The 22,041-nt window shown below is 37.1% G+C and overlaps 1 protein-coding gene across 1 annotated transcript in view; it reads right to left on the reverse strand.

Moving 5' to 3' along the window:
* Positions 1-339: 339 nt before the first annotated feature.
* The window catches only part of LOC100258883 (uncharacterized), a 36,102-nt gene continuing 14,400 nt past the window's right edge, over positions 340-22,041 (reverse strand). The window contains exons 7-13 of the mRNA XM_019226293.2: positions 16,005-16,112; positions 15,736-15,807; positions 15,590-15,640; positions 3,039-3,101; positions 2,823-2,947; positions 1,576-1,813; positions 340-1,271 (exon numbers count right to left, since the gene is read on the reverse strand). Coding sequence (XP_019081838.1) covers positions 558-1,271; positions 1,576-1,813; positions 2,823-2,947; positions 3,039-3,101; positions 15,590-15,640; positions 15,736-15,807; positions 16,005-16,112 — 1,371 coding nt within the window. The 3' untranslated portion in view covers positions 340-557. The remainder of the gene's footprint in view (positions 1,272-1,575; positions 1,814-2,822; positions 2,948-3,038; positions 3,102-15,589; positions 15,641-15,735; positions 15,808-16,004; positions 16,113-22,041) is intronic.

A 22,041-nucleotide genomic window follows, 5' to 3' on the forward strand; every position in this document is an offset into this window, starting at 1 on the left:
TTGTTTCGTTTTCTTCCACCACCTTCACTTTTTCATTGTTTTTCTTTGCTACATCATCATTTCCCCCCCAGCATTACTTTGCTCATTTTTCATAACCCTGATCATTGCTTACAATTTATGTGTACACCTTGTTATAACTGTTTCATCACTTAAAGGAATCAAATTTTGATTCAGTAGAAGTGTCTTACCTTCGGATTGTCATAATCACAGAGCTTTTTGAGTGTATGCTTCATCTTATAAATCTAGTTATCTCCCCAATTATCCATATATACGAGAGTCAAATGAATTATAGGTGTTAAGAATATCTAGAAGATATAAGTCCAAAATAAATCGAACAAGTTGAAATCAACCACAAACATTATTGTTATTAAAAAAATCGCTTCTCATTCAGGGATGTATAATTTCAAAGAATTTTTCCATAGAAACTACCCTTTTATTCAAGCATATCATTTAGAAATAGAAGTTTAAGCTATAACACGAGTTTTCACCATGTTTTCTAGAGATGAATTTCAATTGAAAGAAGGAAAAGAAACCATGAAAGCCCAAAAGAAACGACTTTACTCACTGTGGAAGTACATGATGTTCAATGCTGTGGTTGGGATGCATTCCTCGGAGCTTTTCTCCAAGAACCAGGAGCTGATGATGCTTTGAGATGAACTTGTTGGAATGCTGGTGGGCCACTTATCGACTAGCCTAAAACCAAATTTTGATGCAGCTGAAAGTATAGATGGCTCATCAACTCTACGCAGGACATGGCAAAGAATTAAAGCCGGTTTCCAGATCTCTCGAGCATCCCTGTTGGATGAAATCAACTCTTTTGCAGTAGCAAACAGTGGCAAGATAGCTTCAGGAATGTAAGTTACATCTGTGCCTATAATGACTTCGAAGCCTTCATCATTCAGTTCCTTGATGGCTTCTATATGGTCTCTATTTCCCCATTCTAGCCTCTTTGTTATTAGCTTGTCGAGGAATGGTTTTTGGAGATTTGAAGCAACATTTTCAGCCAGCATGTCGAGCGCTTTTGCATCTCCATCAGTGGAAACCACAAAGTCAGCAGATCTAGCAGAAACCATCGAGCAAATGCCCCCACAGCCACACCCCAACTCCAACACCCTTTTCCCAGCAACAACAGTTGGATTTTGGGCTAGGACTGATGCCATAAGACGAGCCGATTCCCATAGCATCAATCCAGTTGATTTGCATGTGTGTTGGTATTCTTTTGAAAGGACTTTAATCTTGAAATTCCAATTCCCTGCATCTACCTCAATGATCTAGGAGAAAGCAATATGGACAATTGTGATGAATTAATCACTAGGAAGAAAAAGACTGGAGAACAAAAGCACATCTGGGCTGTGCTAATATTTAACTACCTAATTATAAATGGTTTTACATCAAGAAATGGGCAATGGAACATGCAAAACTGTACTGAATTTAAACACTTAAAAAACCTAAAATACAACAAAAATGCAACATGGCATGATAATTTCTTAATTCTACCACTCAAAGCAGAGGAGAAAATTGTCATAATGATAAATAAGAACTTCAACAGATCTATAGATAGGAAGGAAATTTTACCTCATCACTGGAGTGTGATATACCAAACATTTCAAAAGCCATACCCTCGGACATGTCAACCTCAAAATCATTTGCAAGCTCCTTTGCACTGTTCTCCTCACTTCGGCAAAGTTGGTCTGAATTTCTTGATGAGGAGATAGGCTCAACATTTCCTTGACAAAGGTCAAACTTGAAGGCAGATTCTGTATAGGAAGACTTTAGACCATCGGAAGAGTGGAATACAGCTTGAAGCCAACGCCTGAAATCACAGACAATATTCATATCTGCATGTGGGAGAATTGGGAATACATTTTCAAAAATAAGAAAAACAAAAGCTATGAAGACAGGCAATTTATAACAGTCAGGAACGCTAATGGTAATTCAAGAAATTCAGTGGAATCCCTTCACTAGCCCAAGTTATCAAATCCAACAGCATCGATGGAATACCTTCTTGTGGTATCCAAGCTAAGCTCCAATACAGTTCAGGAATTTGGATTAGCTGAATGCAACATATCCTTTGACAGGACATGTATCACACAAGAACAAAAAGAAGCCACTGTTGTCATGAACTTCAATGAAAGTGATAGTAGGACAGATTGTCAGCTATTTGACAATGCCTATTGCCTACTGGCCTATGAGTACGTACATAACAAGATTTGGGTTAAATTGGTAATATATAATCACAACTACACCTCTTATGTAATATAACTATTTCCCTAGTACTATACACGAAGTACACTGACAATAACATTTCAAATTTTTATGTGCTCATTTTTTATTTTCCTCTTGCTGCTTTCTAGTCCTCTGCAGAATGAGGTCTCCTTTTCTCTTATGATGTGTAAAAGAACCCATTGTCACAGAATCAACATTGAAGCCAAAAAACCATGGGAAACTCAATCAATGTACAAGATAACTGCATTCCTTTTATTCTTTCCTTGGTTGCTCAAACAGCAGAAGAAAATTTTCCTTTTCCCAACTTCAGAGCCATCAACTGAAGTTTAGATGCTTTAAGGGCGATTTCCTACCTTCATGGAAGCCAAATGGAGCATTTGCAGGTCAACGAGTATTTTCTCACTGGTGTAGGTACTTCATAAAAATTATAAGCTGGAACAGGTTTTCCCCAACCTACTAATATACTCTTACACCTGTTTTTCCATTTTTTTTTTCTCCTCCCTTTTTTTCTCTGTTTTTTCAAGGCAGCTCTTGTGCTTATAAACAACAAAAACTAACACCAATCCACACCTGAAACAGAAAATATGATTGTTTACCTATTCATCACTATCTCCCGTGACCGATTCTCTACTTGTTTGCAGCAGAAACCAAGTTCTTCAACATCAAATCCATTTTCTTTGAACAAACTCGTCAAGAACTCATCAGAAAAATAGAAGGCACGCTGAAAATGTATAAGAGGTACATTAAAAAGAAGACCAATTGAAAATCTGGAATGGTCACAATTGGCATATAATTGCTACACTAAAACTTACAGTGCCATCACCCCTGACATAAAAATTTTCGCTGATTTTTTGGTCCTTGCAACTAAACCGTTCCTGTTAATGCAGCACCAATAAGACAATTGTATAAGGATCACAAGGAACTGGAAATAATACATATCTACATACCGGTGTCTGGAGATGGGGGGAGGTTGTTAAATCACATAAAAAAAGAAGAAAAAAAAAATATATATATATATATATATATATATATATATATATTTCCTTCAAAAGGCTAGGGGTGAGTTCTGTGGAACTAGAGAAGAAAGGATAAAATAACAAAGTGCTTCTAGAAAGTTGTCTGATCAACAAATACCTACAACTTATAAAGAAAAACATATGATATTACAAGAAAATCCATGCTTTAAGATAAAGAACACTTAGAAATCAGTAGATATTGTGTTCATCGGGTGAGTAGGAAGAAAAATACAAGGCAACACCAATTGAGAAGATGAGGAAAGTATAAAATACTGAGACAAACGGTAACTAAAACCCTAAAAAATAATGACTTAGTTCAAGTTGAAGGTACAATGAGGTAATAGAGCACACTACAAGATTGTTTCAAAGTTTGGGAATTATGTGATTGCTAAAAGTATCATAATGTAATTTCAGAGAATAAGAAATTATAAAATATCATAGCAGGCTCTACATTTTTATCTAGTAGGTTTTTCTCTCATTCAGTCTAACTTTTCTTTTTCTTCTTAACTCTCAGGACATTAACATGATATTGGAATAGGTTTAATCAAATTTCAATCCTCTCTTTCTTCCTTTTTCCCTGTTTTCCTTTTTTTCTTCTTGTTGAATATAATGTATTTATAGTATATAAGCTTTCCTTGTTAATATAGGTCACATGTATGGTAGTTAGGACTCCTAGCCTTGTATATATATATTGCTCAATTGTAAGTAAACAAATTAATGAGAATTAAGGTTTTTCTTCTTTCTCTCTCTCTCAACATGGTATCAGAGCCAAGGAAGAAAACCTAATTCTTTCCTGTTTCCCGTGTCATCAACTCCGGGAAACCTTCCGGTGACCGTGTTTCATTCCGGTCACCTTCCCCATCTCCCAATACTTTCCGGTCAGTCGGAAAAACCACTCACCGCCGGCGAAATTTTCCGGCGAACTTTTCCGGCGACCTATTTTTCCGACACCGACCATACCAGAAGGAGCGCCTGGAGGAGATCTCCAACTTTTGTGAAGGCAGTGGCACCAAAAGAGCATCCACACGCCGGCCACGCGCCATTTTCCGGCCGGCAGCTGTATCTCACGCGCCGGCGCGTGAGGGCGCGTGAGGCATTTTCCGGCGACGCGCCTCCTCCTCCAGCTTCGCCTGACGCCGACCAGCCTCCCTACCTCCCTGGTTTTCCCATCCGAGCCCTACACGTACCTCTTTTGGGGATTTTTGTCTCCGTCGGCCCTCCAAACAGTCTTTCCGGCGAAGCTCCGACTACTTTTTCTCCACTCCAATCCCTGCACGTGCCTTGGGAAGTGTTCTTCTACCTTTCTGGTGGTACCACGCCGCGATCTGAGGCCGTCTCCCTTTTTCGGTGGTGCCACACCGCAATCTGAAGCCGTATTAGGGCTCTCTTCGATCCAAACATACTTCATTCTCCAGATAAGTGGATATGGCTACTAAAGCTTCCATTTTTTCCTCTGTCATATCTGGATCTCCTATGATTACTTCGGAGAAATTAGTTGGCAGTGAAAATTATCTTTCCTGGTCTGCCTCTGTTGAACTTTGGTTTATGGGTCAAGGATATGAGGATCACTTGGTTACCCAAAAGGCAGATATCCCTGAGGTTGACCGCGTACAATGGAGAAAGATAGATGCACAGTTATGTAGTGTATTATGGCAATCGGTTGATCCCAAGATTCTTCTTCATCTTCGGGCCTACAAAACTTGTTTTAAATTTTGGACTCAGGCCAAAGAATTATACACGAATGATATCCAGCGTCTTTATAAGGTGGCTTCTGCTATTGTCCATATCAGCCAACAGGACTTGGATCTATCTACTTATATTGGTCAGATTGCCTCTCTTAAGGAGGAGTTCTTGACTGTGATGCCTCTTACTCCTGATGTTGGGGCTCAACAAACACAACTTGACAAGTTCTTCATGGTTCTTACTCTTATTGGCCTCCGTCCGGATCTTGAGCCTGTCCGCGATCAGATTCTTGGTAGTTCATCAGTTCCGTCCTTGGATGATGTGTTTGCTCGCCTCCTCCGTATCTCCTCCACTCAGACTTTGCCATTTGATAGCACTTCAGATTCCTCTGTGTTAGTTTCTCAAACTAGCTCTCGAGGAGGCCGCAGTGGTACCCGAGGTAGAGGTCAACGTCCTCATTGCACCTATTGCAATAAACTTGGCCACACTCGCGATCGTTGCTATCAGTTACATGGACGGCCTCCTCGCACTGCCCATGTGGCCCAGTCCTCTGATTCTCCGCTGCCTCAGCCTCCGAGCTCTTCCGCATCTCAGGCTTCTGTTGCCTCTGTTGCCCAGCCTGGTAATGCCTCTGCCTGCCTTACCCACACATCTTCTCTTGGACCCTGGATTCTAGATTCTGGAGCTTCTGATCACCTATCTGGTAATAAGGATCTTTTCTCCTCTATTACTACTACCTCTGCTTTACCTAATGTTACCTTAGCTAATGGTTCTCAAACTGTGGCTAAAGGTATTGGTTTGGCCCTTCCTCTGCCTTCTTTACCTCTCACTTCTGTCCTTTATACTCCTGAATGTCCTTTTAATATTATTTCCATCAGCAAAATCACTCGTACTCTTAATTGCTCTATTACCTTTTCTGATAAATTTGTGACCTTGCAGGACCGGAGTACAGGGAAGACGATTGGCATAGGACGTGAGTCTCAAGGCCTCTATCACCTCACCTCGGATTCATCTCCTGCAGTTTGCATTTCCACTGATGCTCCTCTCCTCATTCACAATCGTCTGGGCCACCCTAGTCTCTCCAAGTTCCAGAAGATGGTCCCTCGTTTTTCCACTTTGTCGTCGCTTCCGTGTGAGTCATGTCAGCTTGGGAAACATACTCGTGTCTCGTTCCCAAAGCGTTTGAATAATCGGGCAAAGTCTCCTTTTGAGCTAGTCGACACTGATGTTTGGGGTCCTTGTCGAACTGCGTCTACTTTAGGATTTCAGTATTTTGTCACTTTCATTGATGACTATTCTCGATGTACTTGATTATTTTTAATGAAAAATCGAGCTGAGTTATTCTCTATTTTCCAGAAATTTTATGCTGAAATCCAAACCCAATTCAATGTTTCTATTCGTGTGTTACGCAGTGACAATGCCAGGGAATATTTTTCAGCCCCATTTACTTCGTTTATGTCTCATCATGGGATTCTTCATCAGTCTTCTTGTGCTCATACTCCTCAACAAAATGGGGTAGCTGAACGCAAGAATCGACATCTTGTTGAGACAGCTCGTACTATCCTCCTCCATAGTAATGTTCCTTTTCGTTTTTGGGGGGACGCTGTTCTTACCGCTTGTTATTTGATTAATCGTATGCCCTCCTCTGTCTTACACGATCAGATTCCTCACTCCCTTCTCTTCCCTGACCAACCACTTTATTTCCTTCCTCCTCATGTTTTTGGTTGTACTTGCTTTGTTCATATTCTCACTCCTGGACAGGACAAGCTTTCCGCCAAAGCCATGAAGTGCCTCTTCTTAGGATATTCTAGACTTCAAAAGGGTTATCGTTGTTATTCCCTTGAGACTCATCGATACTTTATCTCCGCTGATGTCACCTTCTTTGAGGACTCACCATTCTTTTCCACCACTTCTGAGTCTCTTCCTGTTTCTGAAGTCTTGTCCATTCCCATTGTCTCCCCACCTGCTCAAAGAGCACCCATGAAGCTCTTTCCCATCCAGGCTGGTGACAGGCAATGGTGGATGAAATGGCTGCTCTGCACTCTAATGGCACTTGGGATCTTGTTGTTTTACCCTCTGGTAAATCTACCGTTGGCTGTCGTTGGGTCTACGTAGTTAAGGTTGGTCCTGATGGTCAGGTTGATAGCCTTAAGGCCCGCTTAGTTGCTAAAGGCTATACTCAGGTTTATGGTTCTGATTATGGTGACACATTCTCCCCTGTTGCCAAGATTGCTTCTGTCCATCTGCTTCTCTCCATGGCTGCTATGTGTTCTTGGCCTCTTTATCAGTTGGATATTAAAAATGTCTTCCTTCATGGTGATCTTGCCGAGGAAGTTTATATGGAGCAACCTCCTGGTTTTGTTGCTCAAGGGGAGTCTGGTTTAGTGTGCAGGTTACGCCGTTCTCTATATGGCTTGAAACAATCTCCTCGAGCATGGTTTGGCCGTTTTAGTTCTGTTGTTCAAGAGTTTGGCATGCTTCGCAGTACATCAGACCATTCAGTTTTCTATCATCATAACTCCTTGGGGCAGTGTATTTATCTGGTTGTTTATGTGGACGACATCGTCATTACAGGTAGTGATCAGAATGGTATTCAGAAACTAAAGCAACATCTTTTTACCCACTTTCAGACCAAAGACTTGGGGAAACTCAAGTATTTCTTGGGAATTGAGATAGCTCAATCCAGTTCTGGTGTGGTCCTTTCCCAAAGGAAGTATGCTTTAGACATCCTGGAAGAAACCGGTATGTTAGACTGTAAACCGGTAGACACACCTATGGATCCGAATGTCAAACTTGTACCAGGACAGGGGGAGCCTTTAGGAGACCCCGGGAGATATCGACGGCTCGTAGGTAAATTGAACTATCTCACCATTACTCGTCCAGACATTTCTTTTCCTGTGAGTGTTGTTAGTCAATTCCTACAGTCACCATGTGATAGCCATTGGGATGTCGTAATCCGCATTCTTCGATATATCAAAAGTTCACCAGGCCAAGGTGTGTTGTACGAGAACAGAGGTCATACTCAGGTTGTTGGTTACACAGATGCAGATTGGACTGGCTCACCCACAGATAGACGTTCCACTTCAGGGTACTGTGTTTTTATTGGAGGTAATCTAATATCTTGGAAGAGTAAGAAACAAGATGTAGTGGCCAGATCTAGCGCTGAAGCCGAGTATCGAGTTATGGCTTTGGCAACATGTGAACTCATATGGTTGAGACATCTTCTTCGAGAGTTGAGATTTGGAAAGGATGAACAGATGAAACTCATCTGTGATAACCAGGCCGCATTACATATTGCATCCAATCCAGTCTTTCATGAAAGGACCAAGCACATTGAAGTTGACTGTCATTTCATTAGAGAGAAGATCGAATCAGGATGTGTTGCTACAAGTTTTGTTAATTCAAATGATCAACTAGCAGACATCTTCACTAAATCTCTCAGAGGTCCTAAGATTAAATATATTTGTAACAAGCTTGGTGCATATGACGTATATGCTCCAGCTTGAGGGGGAGTGTTGAATATAATGTATTTATAGTATATAAGCTTTCCTTGTTAATATAGGTCACATGTATGGTAGTTAGGACTCCTAGCCTTATATATATATATATTGCTCAATTGTAAGTAAACAAATTAATGAGAATTAAGGTTTTTCTTCTTTCTCTCTCTCTCAACACTTCTATATTCTCTTTTCCTCTTCTCCAATCTCTTTACACATGACCATGGCCGTTACACAAACCCAGAATGGTTGCCAGATTTTTCTTTTGACCCAAAACTGTGGCCAGGATTTTTATTTTTATTTTTTTTCATCTCCTTTGCCCAACACCGTTAGCGCAAGGACAAGGAGGGTATGGTATATGTTTTAGGGGTGGGCCATTCGACGGCCATATCCCCAATTTCTGATCTATGTATGTTCTGGTATAAAGTTGTTTTCCATTTTTTTTTTTTTTTTTCCTTTTCTAAACTCCTGTGCTGGAGTTGTTTAGCTACCAAGATCTGACCTTTAAGAGCAGCTTGGTGTTGGGATTAATCCCTGAAAACAGTTCAAAATTTGATTTTTTCAGGGTGATGCCCTCCTATGAATTCCTGTGGGTGGAATTAAAGGCTAAGACCATTGTTGGATGGCAAAATAGTGTGCTTTGTGTGTTAGGTGCTGTGTTTGATCAAAGGCATTCCCTTTTCTGTTCTTGTGTGGGAGAATGGCTGATTCCAATGACATTAAAATGGCCCAACTTCATCCATAAATAATCCAGCTGTGCAGATTACTATTGTGAAATTGAATGGCTATCTGTTGTGGGCTCAAGACATGAAAGTGTTTTTAGAAGTTGAAATTCATTAAGTCTCCCCCTTCAAACTCAGACAAAGGTAATGATGAATGAGATTGTTACAATTATATAGTAGTAACATGGTTTTGGAATAGTATAGAGCTATCTGTTAGTGCAAAGATGATGTTTCTTGATACCACAAAAGAGATGTGGAACGATGTTAAGGAAACGTACTCTATCGAAAAGGAGTTTCATGTCTGCATGAATTGTATGAGGATATGTTTCAGTTACATCAAGAAGATAAATCCTTGAGTGAGTCCTACAGTACATTTACAGTAAGGTGTGATGAACTTAATCAGTACCATCCTTCAAAAAATAACTTGGAAATCTTAAAACAAAAAAGGGAGAGTTTGAAGTTTCCAAGTTTTTCCCATGATTACATCCTGGTTTGCAGCCAATTAGAAGTCAGATTTCAGCTAGTCATGGCCATATTGATACCTACTGGTGTTTATTTTCACTTGCTTAGACCCATTGGGTCCACCTCTTGATGCAGAGCATAGATGTCAAACATGCTCTTTTCAGACTTATCACAGGTGTAGGTATAGGGGATTTATCTTTTAGCTAGGATTTTCAGTTATGATTTCATTTATCAAAAATTATCAAAACTTGTTTTCAGTATTATCATGTTTTAAGTTCACCAAATTGTTAGGATTTGTTTTAAAAAATTTCAGCTGATTTGTTTTATCCAGATGTGCTCTGGATTGCCCATATAAAGGCCACTTTTGATGAATATTAAATGATATCAGATTTGAAGTTCATTAAACTCAATCATGGTTGTCTACTTTTCCTCCAACTTTTCTTCCTACTTTTCCTCCCTGTTTTCTTTAACACAATTTTCACTCTTCCTTTATCTGTCTTCCCTACCGAGGCAGCTTCGACTTTGATTCTGTGGCTAGTATTTTTGCAGGTGTAGCTATAGCTCCATCCCTTCATAGCTCCCCATAACTTCCACTGAGATACACAGAGCAGACTAAGGAGATACTTGATGATGAAGTTATTGCATTGTCTTGGTGGTTATCATTGATACCTTACCAAATGGCATGATTGCCCATATGCCAATGCATGACATCTTGACCCTAATCTTTCAGAGCATTGCCACAGTTTTCACACACTAAAGCCAAGTTCCCTCAAGGGAAGGGATATTGATGGAAAGCATACATACCAAACATACCCTTTCAGAGTTAGCATAGGCTTAGGTATAGGCGATTAATCTCTTAGTTATGTTTTCATGTATTAAATTATTGGAATTTATGTTGTTTTAGTATTAAGGTTACCAAGCTGTAAGGATTTATCTTAAAATTCTAGTTAATTTGAGAGTATGCTCTAGACTGTCTGTACAAACACAAACCTTGATGAGTGAAAAATCAGATTTGAAGATTCATTTAAATCATTGGTTATTGCCTACTTTTTCTCCCACTTTTCTTCATATCTTTCCTCCCTATGTTCTCTAACCTAGTTCGATTGCCCATCCTACATCACCTCTTAGTCTTAATCAAGTATTGTTAATAAAGACCACCCTACATTAGCCTCTTCATCTACCACAACTAGAGGTTCTCGTAGTATGCATGGGCTTGCAGAAGTCTAGGCCAGGGACGCAGATGTCATTTTTATCATGGCCATGGAGAAAAAGAGCGCACATATTGTCATGACACTAACCATACATTTGATACTTGTTGGGCTTTGCATGGAAAACGACTTAGGCTAACCAGGTAATGTGTTATAATGCTCTCCTATAAAAGTCTCAAAAGCCTTCAACAATTAAAGTTGCAACTGTTGGGATTATAAGCCCAAGAAGCCACTGAAGAGAATTTATGTTAATAATGTAACCAGTACATTATAACACTCACATGATGGATTAAATTATCCCTTTTTTAGTCTAGGAGCAATGTATTGATGTGTCCACAGTTCAGATTCTAGATTCTATGGTGCATAGCATTTGGTGTGTACAGAAATTGATGGTTATTGGTTCCTTCCAAACTAAAATCATTTGATCACAATTACAACAACATACAGTGGCTATATTAGTAGTGTGATCTAACCTAATAATAGTGGTGGAGTGAGCCCACAAATAGTGTTGGAACTTCACATATTGAATGGGTCATTTGCTAGATACTTCATTAAATGGGTGTATTAGATTGAAAGCATGACAAGCTTGGTAGATAGCGAGTAGCTCTTTAATTCTAAAAGGATTGACATGTTTAAGGCTCTTATATCATATGCTTTGTTTTACTTGTATGTATGATCCTAAGCAAGCTTGGATAGCAAGTAGCTCCTTAATTCTAAAAGGATTGACATGTTTAAGGCTATTGCATCATATACTTCGTTTTACTTGTACGTATGATCCTAAGATTTGCAATTAGAGTGTGTTGAGTATATGGTGTATTGTAGGCTTATCAATTTGAGTAAAGAATTTATACTATAAATATGCTCTTAGTTGGTTGTATTTTAATCACAAAAAATCCAAGCTTAGTGTTTTCATTCAAAATAATATTTGGAAAATGATTATATTTAGTTCTTTGCAAAAGGTCATTTGGGTTTTTTTTTTATAATGTGATTAAATGTGGATAAACAATACAGTCCGAGAAAAGTTTAGATGGTCGATCTAAGTAGACAATCTTCTTAGATCCTTAAAGTGACCATTATCATAGATGGACATTCTTGTGGATATCTCACAGTCGTTTAGGTCAACTTAATATTTCTTTAGTCATAGAGTATAACCACGACATTGCGGTAGGATATGGTTTTAGTTTATTAGCACGAACTAGACCATAGGGTTTGGTTTGAACTTTGGTGTGTGATAGGAAGACTTAGGGTGACCATCAAATCCTCGATTGTGGCTCCATTTTAGTTTGATGCACATTATTATGATGTTTAGAAAGTTATTAGGAGATGAAAAGAATATGAAATGCTCAAAGAAGCTTGAGAATGGATTAGATTCATTAGAATAAAATATGGGAAGTTGTTCAATGGACAAGTAAAAGCATGGTCTAGCGGCATTTTTGGTATTTTATGTGTTTAAAGATTCCAAATATGTATATAGGCCTGTTTGGATTATTGTCTCACTCTGATTCTATCCTATGGTGGCTTCATGGGTTTTTCATATAATTTAGACATGAGACAAATTATTTAAAATTAGCAACTTTCAATCATGCAAAGATTAAGTCAATTGTTGACTTATTATGTAAAGAAGGTTTCTAATTTTTTGAATTTTTTTACTATCAACATACTATTCTAACTTAGAGAATAAGTTAAAATATTCAAAGTTATTTATAAAAAAAAGTCTACTTAGGATTTCCAAATTTTTTTTATTATTATTTATAATTGAGTAACCTTTCATGGCTAAACCCTTCAAACTCTCCATAGGGAACCTTGAGGCGTTGACCATGCTCAACACAACCAACATTGGGTAATCTAGGGTATTCAATCAGCGGAAAGAATAGAACCTGGACCATACACCTCTACCACACATCTTGCTATTTTCCTTAACCAACTAGGCATCCTAACGGGCTACTTAGGATTTCCAAATTATATTATGCTAATATTTTGAAATTTCTATTTACATGTGAGGATATTTTAGATTAATGATATGTTAAAAAATAAAAATAAAAAAACAGGTACGAGACTATGGCTTAAGGGATTCTTTATCCTACTCAATATAAAAGGGTTCTGAGGAAGAGAATTAAGTGTTTTTTTAAAACCCTTATTTCTCACTCTCATTAATAAAAAACTCTAGCCTCCATAGGTTGCTTTTAGCCCTTTTGAAATTGCCTTAGTTTTCCAACAAAGCCAAATACTGAATATTGAATGGTTGGGGTGGAACCCACATTTTCCGATGTGTCGATCCATGAAGAACACAGCCAAAGGATTCATGGTGCTCAAAACAAAAACGTGACAGCAGTTTATATGGATAGGTGGTTTCTAAGGGTCGTGCTTCATCAAATCTTCATCAACTTCAAAGATCTATGAGGTAAGAACAGAAAACTTATTTTTTAATTACCATGGTCTTATTTTGTTGGATCATAACACACATTCTTAGATCTGATCTAAAGACACACACACATTCTTGGATTTGATCAAAACACACACACACACATCCTTGGATCTGATCAAAACACACACACACACATTCTTGGGTTGTCCAAATCAGGGCTAATATTTTTGATATTTCCAAAAGTCCAACCGCTGATACTTTGCAAATTTTTTATATTTTGGTCTTTAATCGCATCAGTATTTCATGAGTGTTAATGTCATTTCCTTTCGAAGTACAACATTCTTTTCTTCTCAAACTCACTAGAGACTGACATCATGGGCAAGAAAGATAAGTCTACTATGCTTCATTTCTTTATTCCAATTCTTGTAGCTATTAAGTCATCAGATTCTCCTTTACAAATCTGAAAACAGCAACAGTTAAATCACTTCAAGGTATCAAAGGAGATCTCAAGATTTCTCTAGCTTACAAGTCCAATTAGCACCTTGTCTACTTGTACTAGGTTCTAGATTCCAATGATCTTCTGATTGCTCTTCACAAAGGTTACACCCTCTTTCTTATAGTTTCTTTCTCTACTTTATTTCCAACATATACATCTTCTCTAGTGCTCTCTCTAGGATTTCCATTCCTCAGTTTTATCAATAAGCATTGTCTTCTAGTAGCTGTAAACGTGCTATGGATAAGGAAATGACTGCATTGCATAAAAATGCAACTTACGGATTAGCTCTGCTACCTCTAGGGAAACATGTTGGTGGATGCTGTTAGGTGTTTCGATTAAGTATCAACATAATAGAACAATTCAAAGATTAAAAGTTCATTTTGTGGCAAAAGGATATATGCATACATATGGAGTGGATTTATTTCTTTTTAACCTTCTCTTATTTGGCTCATCTCAGTCTTTTTGGATCCTTATATTGAGTGTTATAATGCCAGCTGGCCATTTCAATTCGACATTAACAATACCCTTTTACATGACAGACTGAAGACAAGTATATGGAGCAACCTCTGGGGTATGTTCCTCTAGGGGAACTGTGTCAAATCAAAAAAGCCATTTATGAATTGAAAAAATCACTAAGAGCTTGGTTTGATAAGTTTACTGTTGTGGTAGTTAAGGACCAAAAACAACCTTTCCAATTATTCTGTGTTTGTGTGATGCCAATCATGAAAGTAATATTATTTCGGTTGTCTATAAATGATTAATGGTATTGGAAAACAGGAAATGCTTAAAATACACATTTCTCCTTTTTTTTCAATGGGTAAGAGCAATTGTATTAAAAGTGCCTAAAGAGCTTAAAATACGCATTTCTCTATAAAAGTTTTGGCCTAGTTGAGATATTTCTTTGCAACAGAAATTTCTGTCACAAAAAAGGGTTTTTCTCTCACAAATAAAATAAGTTACTGATTTTGTGGATGAGATAGGAATGTTAATAGCCATACCAGCTCCTATATCCTAATGTTAAATTTCACAGAGATAATCGTATACACTTGAGAGACCTGGGAAAATATAGAAGACTTGTGACAATATCTTATATTAACTCAGCCTGGTATCACTTTTGTTTTATGGGTTGGCAGTCAGTTCATGCAAAATGGACACCAACTGCATCTAAAAGTAGTTTTTTATGTCCTGTGATATCTAATAGGTCCTCTTAGAGAAGTCTTGTGTTTCAACCTTTAATGATCTGGATCTTGTTGGATTTTCTGATCCTGATTAGGCTAGTGATCATTTAGATAGAAGATCAATTTCTTGTTATTATACTTTTCTAGGATGTAATTTAAATTTTAATGACATGGAAAAGTAAGAAACAAGGTGTGGTAGCCACATCCAGTGCAGAGACAAAGTATAGGATTACAGCTCATACAGCATGTGAGATGCATGGGTGAAATCCCTTTTATTAGAGACAGCCTTTCTACTGATATTCCAATGATATTATCCTATGACAACCAGTGACAGTATATATTGCCAGCTACCCAGTGTTCCATGAAAGGACCAAGCAGATAAAAGTTGATAGCCACTTTTGAGAGATTTTGTGATGAAGAGATGGGTTACAACTACGTAAACTCTGAAAATTAGTTGGGAGATGTTTTCAACAAAGCTTTAAGGAAATGAATGTTCTCCAGTATTTTGCAAGAAGCTGGGCATGATGCACATTTGTGCTCCAGCTTGAAGGAGAGTATTACAAAGTTTGGAACTTATATAATTGCTAAAAGTAAAAGGGTCATATTATAATTCAGAAAATAAAAGATCATAAAAGACTCATACCATGCGCTACTTTGATGTTGTTGGCTCTCATTCTCTTTATTAAACCACCAATAAATAAATAAAAATGAAGAAGAAGATACAACACAAACTAACCTGAGCAAGGTCACCAGTGGCATAATCTCGGAACAACACATAACCATTTGGCTGGAAAAGAAAAAGAAAAGTTGCTTTCGTAATGTTTGAAGAGTAAAAATTAGATGTATAAATTGAGAAACATCTCACCAAGAGGCCTCCCTTACCTTGATAACTTTTCTGATATTCTGCAACACTAGAGGCATCTTCTCGGGGGACACTGCAGATAACACAAATATCTGCTTATAACAAGTTAGCTTGACTAAATAACAGATTCGCTTATTTCACAAGTAAAATGAGTGAAATGAAACACAAAAGTCAAAATGCTCAATTAAAATCTCCAAAGAGGAAAGCAATTATCCATTAGAAAAATTAAACAAACAGTTCTCAACCTAATTATGCAAACTGCATAAATCATAGCTTTTTATTCCAGTACCATGGTTATAATGTCGACTGAAGAAGGCGAAATATGCTCGCTTAGGTCATCAACTGTCAGATCACAAACAAATGCACTAACCCGATTCTCTGTGAAGTCTTTATGTGTCTGCAATAACAAAAATGGTTCCATTCATGCAATTCAGGACATGTAAGCCAAATCAATATTTCACATTGAGACATGGACAACGTATAGTAACCAGCATCTGCTTTGAAACTGTCCTAAGTGTATCAAGATCAAATGCCAGTATTAAATTCACAAGTAATCCAATTTGAACCCACTAATTAGAAACTGATGTGTTAGAAAAAAATTGTTTATCTAGTATAACTTCAACTGAGCAAAGATAACTAAATAGTTATAACATGTGCCCAGGTTGGAAAACTTACTGCATTTGAAGAATAAAATTTTTGCTTTAACTTCTAAAATGCTCTACAACTCGAAGAAAGCAAATAAATCTACTCTGACATCAAATTTCAAGAATAAAACTTCCAAAGTAGAGATAAGTTCTAATCCAATCCTAGTATAATGAGTTTGATTAGAATTTCTAATAGAAATATGAGTAATAACAATAGGCTACAAGTAAAATTAAAGGTTTTAGAAAGATTTTCTTGAATGTAACTCAAATAATCTTCTAGATCTTATAGGTGAATCAACTCCTCCTCAGCCTACTTGTAAAAATGGTAAAACCTGGTAATACAATTAACTGCAAAACATTAAAAAGAGGCAACTGATAAATATTTAAGTATATTGTACAGTCCAATTCTCCAGGGTTGAAATGTAGACAATAGACAGATGTTTACCTCCTGTCTTTATATCAGTCATACCTTCTCCAAACCATATCAAATAGTACAAGCTAGAGTTTGTGGGTGGCTACTCAAGCAGTCAAATAACACAAAATTCAAAATTGCGGATGAGTTTAGCCCAAACTCCCAAGCATATGATGAGATACCATTAAGATCCAACAAATTTACAAGACCAAGTTTTTTACCTAAACCAAACAAACCATCCAGAAGCAAACAATTTCACTCTCATCATACAATTTACAAGGAATGTTAGCATCTTTTGTTGTTTGACAATAGCAAGAAGATAGTGTAGAAGTAAATCACATTATTCTGAACATAGAATTTTCTTATAGAGGTTGTAATTACATCTTCTAATTACATCTCAATTATTTTTGGACACCATTTAGAATTTTCTTTACTTCTCTAATTTGATTAGTTTTTTAATGTTTGACATGTTATGGAGAAAATTGATGTTGTTTCAATTAAATTTAGTGGAAAATATTATTTAAGATGGTCCTTCCCCCTTAAATGTGATGTGGAAGGCCCATAGTTGTACAAGCTGCACTTAAGCCCAATGCTCAACTACTCCCTAATTATATAATGCCTTGCTTGCCAAGGCATGCACCTTGTTGGAGAGGCAAGCCTCGTCTATTTTATTATTTCCTTTTTAACACCTTATTCTTAACATTTCTGATGGTATATTTAAATTTACATATTTTCATTTATTTATTTTTTTGTTGAATGCTTCTTTTAAATGTTTGGAATCTTAAATTTTCCATTGCATAGATTGGTTCTTGGATCATATTTTATAAAATTGATATGATCCTAGGTTGTGTTTCACTCCACTCAATCACATATATTGTGTTGTGTGTTGCACCTAAGCCTTAGAAGACTTTTGCGCCTTAAGTGTACCTTGCACCTTTTAAAACTATGGGAAACCAGGTCTCGAGGGCATTCTTGACAGGACAACCTTAAAACCTGTTGATGGTAACAAATTGATAACCACTTGGTCCTGAAATAATTCTAAGTTGGTTGAATCCAACATTAATCTGTCTCTATGACCCTTTACCATAGACTTGAACATGTGGAATGATTTAAAGAACTTTACCATCAAACAAACAAGGTTAAAAAATTTTATTTTGGGATTTAATTAGTGAAATATGAACAATGATAGAATATGTCCCAGATTATTATAATGGCAATCTACCTTATGGAGGAATGAGGTAGCACCAACATAACTTTCTTTAGTCATCAGATACAAAAAGATGCTCATTTTGGTTGGTTTCGATGAACCTAAGGCTTGAATTTTAGTTTGTTCGAGCAGCTCTAATGAATAAGGAGGCGCTACCTGATCTTAATACTTGAGCATAGAGCAGTTTTAAGAGATGAAATTCATCTACAATCTCAGCACATTCTTACCAAGGATTCAAAGTCTTCTTGCGTATATTTGTAACACTCTTAGAACTTTACTCATTGAATAAGAGAAACTATCAATTTTTTTGGTATGAAACTGTTCATAATGCTATTCATATAATTAATGTACTTCCAACAAAACCTGTTTGGATAACATTTCACCCTATAAAATTCTATTTCTTACTTCACCATCTCATCCTCATCTTTGCATCTTTGGTTGTCTTTGTTTTGTTCATCTTTCTGTGTTCCAAAGAACCCAATTATCTCCACAAGCCACTAAATTTGTCCTTTTTTGATAAGTAGTGACCACAAAGGTTTTTTTTTTTTTTTTTCCTCATTTTAGAGGCCTGTCAAACTTGTACATCTCATAATGCTATTTTTCTTGAACCACTCCTATTTTATTCTCTCAGTCAAGATGCTTCTTCTTTAGATATTTCTTATCTTCCCTGATTTCCTAGTTCAGTGTCTCCTCTTCCCTATAGGTCTGTGCTCTAAGATGAAAGCTTCCACCTGTGGTTTCTCCTCTTGACCACCCACCATTGTCAGATCCTCTTCTCCATAATATTTCCACTACTGCACTACCACCTCTTCCATGGTGTTCCTCTTGTATTTTAGATTACCTCCTTATCCCTTTCTAGCACCCTCAGGCTATGTTTAGTTGGCCGGATATAGCATAGGATAGGATAAGAGAGGAGATATCATATCCTATCCCATGTTCAGTTGAACATAGGATAGGATAAGTTATCCCATCACTTATCCTATCCTATGTCCAACCAAACATGGGATAGGATAAGTGGTGGGATGTATTATCCACCTTTTTTTTTTTTTTTTTTTTATCTATTTCACATGGGATATGTTAATCCTATGGTAAGATATGGGATATACATATCCCATGTATCAAAAATTTATTTTTTTATCAATTTTTTACTTTTTAATATATTCATTTTACAAAATAAAAATTTATATTATAAATTAAATTTATGATTAAAAAAGAAAAACTAAAAAAATATTTATAATATAATACTAATATATAATATATAAATCATTTTTATATATTAAATAACATAATATACAGATTTTTTATTTGTAAAATTTAAATATTTTAATCATGAATATTGTTAAACATAACAAAAATTTCATTTTTTTTAAATATAAAATATTTGAATGTGATATAATTTTTATTTTAAACATTGAAAATAATATATATTTCATATTATTTTTTATTCATTTTACAAAATATAAATATAATATAATATAGTATGGATACTCTACCATAAAATATTATATACATAGAATATGCATATCCAAGGATATCATATCCCATTGGAAATCATATCCTATCCAATGGGATATGATATCTTAGGATATACATATCCAATCCTATCCTATCCTACCAACCAAACGTAGCCTCAATCCTATTTCTATTCCTTCTTCCTATTCACAAGCCAAAGACTTACAATGTTGAAAGGATCCAATGATAGAAGAATTTGTTGTTCTGGAATCTAATCACACCTGAGATTTTATTTCCTAACCTGTTGGAGAATCAACAATTGGTAGGTTATTACATTAAGGTGAAAATAAAAAGCTCATCATGTAGCTAGAGCCTTCAACGGGAATATGACCAATTATTAAGAAGCATCTGCACCTGTTAATGACCACAATTCTCACCTTGTTTGTAGCTGCAGCTAGTCATAACTTGCCCCTCCAGCAAATGGATGTCTAAAATGACTTTTTGTGTGAAGACCTATAAGAGACAGCTTACATGTGGCCACCACCTGGATATGTTTGTCTCACAAATCATGTTTTTTGTCCATGAAAATCTTTTTATAACCTGAAATGTTCCCAGTGCATGATTTGAAAATTTTTGTGATACTCCTTTTTGTGCACGATTTCAGCAGAGCTCAAATGATAGTCCCATTTTATTCAATGAACAAGACAAGGTTGCACTATTCTTCTTCTTGTGTTGATGATATGATTATTCATGCAAATGACAAGTCTAGTACTTCTGCACTCAAAACATATTTTATGAGTCATTTCAAAATGGAAGATAAGGGGTCATTAACCTATCGTCTTGAATTGGAATTTTCTCACACAAATGCCCAACATTGACATTAATCAAAGAAAGTATGTTGAGGAATCGCTCTCCTTTGCTCATCTGGTCAACTCTCCTAATACACAACTAGAGTTGAATGCTAATTTGAAGAGATGAAAGTAGTCCTTTACCAAATCCAACTTGATACCAGCAACTTGTTTGCAGCTTGATCATCTCACCATGATTTGTCTTGATATTTCTCATGCAATGCAATGTGTTAGTAAATTAGTAAGCAATCTCACAAGCATCAATTTGCAGTCGTGTATTGAATCCTTCATTATCTATGAGGTACTCTTGAGCATGACATTTTTTACTCATCCACTTCCTCCACCCATCTTCAGGGTTTTGCATATGCAGATTTGGTTGGCTGTCTAAACACTAGGAGATCTACCACAGGCTGGTGCATGTTCTCAGGTTCATCACTTGTCTCTTGAAAGTGTTAGCAAGTTAAGGTTTTCAAATCCTCGGTTGAAACTAAGTATGGATCTGTGTGTTCTGTTAGTGAGGTTGATATACCTTCACAGGCTCCTTTGTGAACTTCATGTACTCATCAATGGCTCCACTCCACTATATATTGATAATAAAATTCTCATATAGATTGCCAATAATCTAGTCTATCATGAATGCATCAAGCACATTGAAGTAGATTGTTAATTCATTTTTTTAATATGTTCTTACCAAAAATCTACATCTAATGATCAAATTGCCGATCTCTTCATTAAAGCAAATACTTACTAACTATAAGAGATTGTAATAAGCTAATTCAGGTAGAGGACTTGCGGGTGAACGAACGATTGATTTCAATAGTTGATTTTTTCTTTTTTGTAGCCCGTTGTTTTTGCAATAATTATTATATATGGACGAATGCATATATTTTGTGGTCTTGCACTTATGGGTGAGCGAGAGAGAGAGAGAGCGAGAGAGCGCGAGAGCGGAGGTGATGAAGGGGATGAAGGTGCGACGAAGCGAAGGAAAAGGGAGAGGAAAAGCTTTGTCGTCGAATCTAAGACCTTCGAGATCAACTTAGAAGAGAAACGGGGAAAAATCCAAGTTGAGATCTGGGAGACGAAGAAAGGGATTTCTTCTTGGGTTAGATTGGGGCTGGCGAGTCTAGGGTTTCTGTCGGAGGGCCTAGAGTATTGTATTAAGGATGGGAAAGGAGGAAAATGGGAAAGGGGCTGGAAAGAGAATGGGAGATCCTACTCCCTGGTACGTGGCGAGAACAAGGGGGGTCTCTATCTCAGGCTGGAGGTAGTAGATCTGGAGAAGAAGAGGCATAGTATCATCGTTCCGAAAGGTAGGGGAGAAAAGGGGGGATGGGTGACCATGGCGGAGAAAATACAACAAATGGGAGGTTTCAGTGGGAGAAAGGAGCAAAAGCAGAAAGAGTGGGGTGGAGGGAAACTTGGGATGGAAGTATCGTATGCGGAAGTGGTGAAGAAACAGAAGAACAGAGATAGAAAACTAGTTAGGATGGAGGTGAGAAAGGAGGAAGTCCAAAACAATTTGCGAAAGCTGGAACACTGCATTATTGGGAGTTGGGATCCTTGCTCAGCAGGAGGAGAGGATCTGGAATCGTTGGGGCAAACAATGTCAAAAGTTTGGGGGCTGAAGGGTAATCTGGGGCTGGCAAGGATGGAAAAGAATAGGGTTCTGATGGAGTTCGAGATTTTGGGTGAAGCTATTCGGGTAATGTCCGCGGGGAATAGATCGTTTGACGGGGCTCATTTGAGACTAGAAAGATGGAACC

This window comes from Vitis vinifera, chromosome 16 (assembly GCF_030704535.1).
Source record: "Vitis vinifera cultivar Pinot Noir 40024 chromosome 16, ASM3070453v1".
Classification (NCBI taxonomy): domain Eukaryota; kingdom Viridiplantae; phylum Streptophyta; class Magnoliopsida; order Vitales; family Vitaceae; genus Vitis; species Vitis vinifera.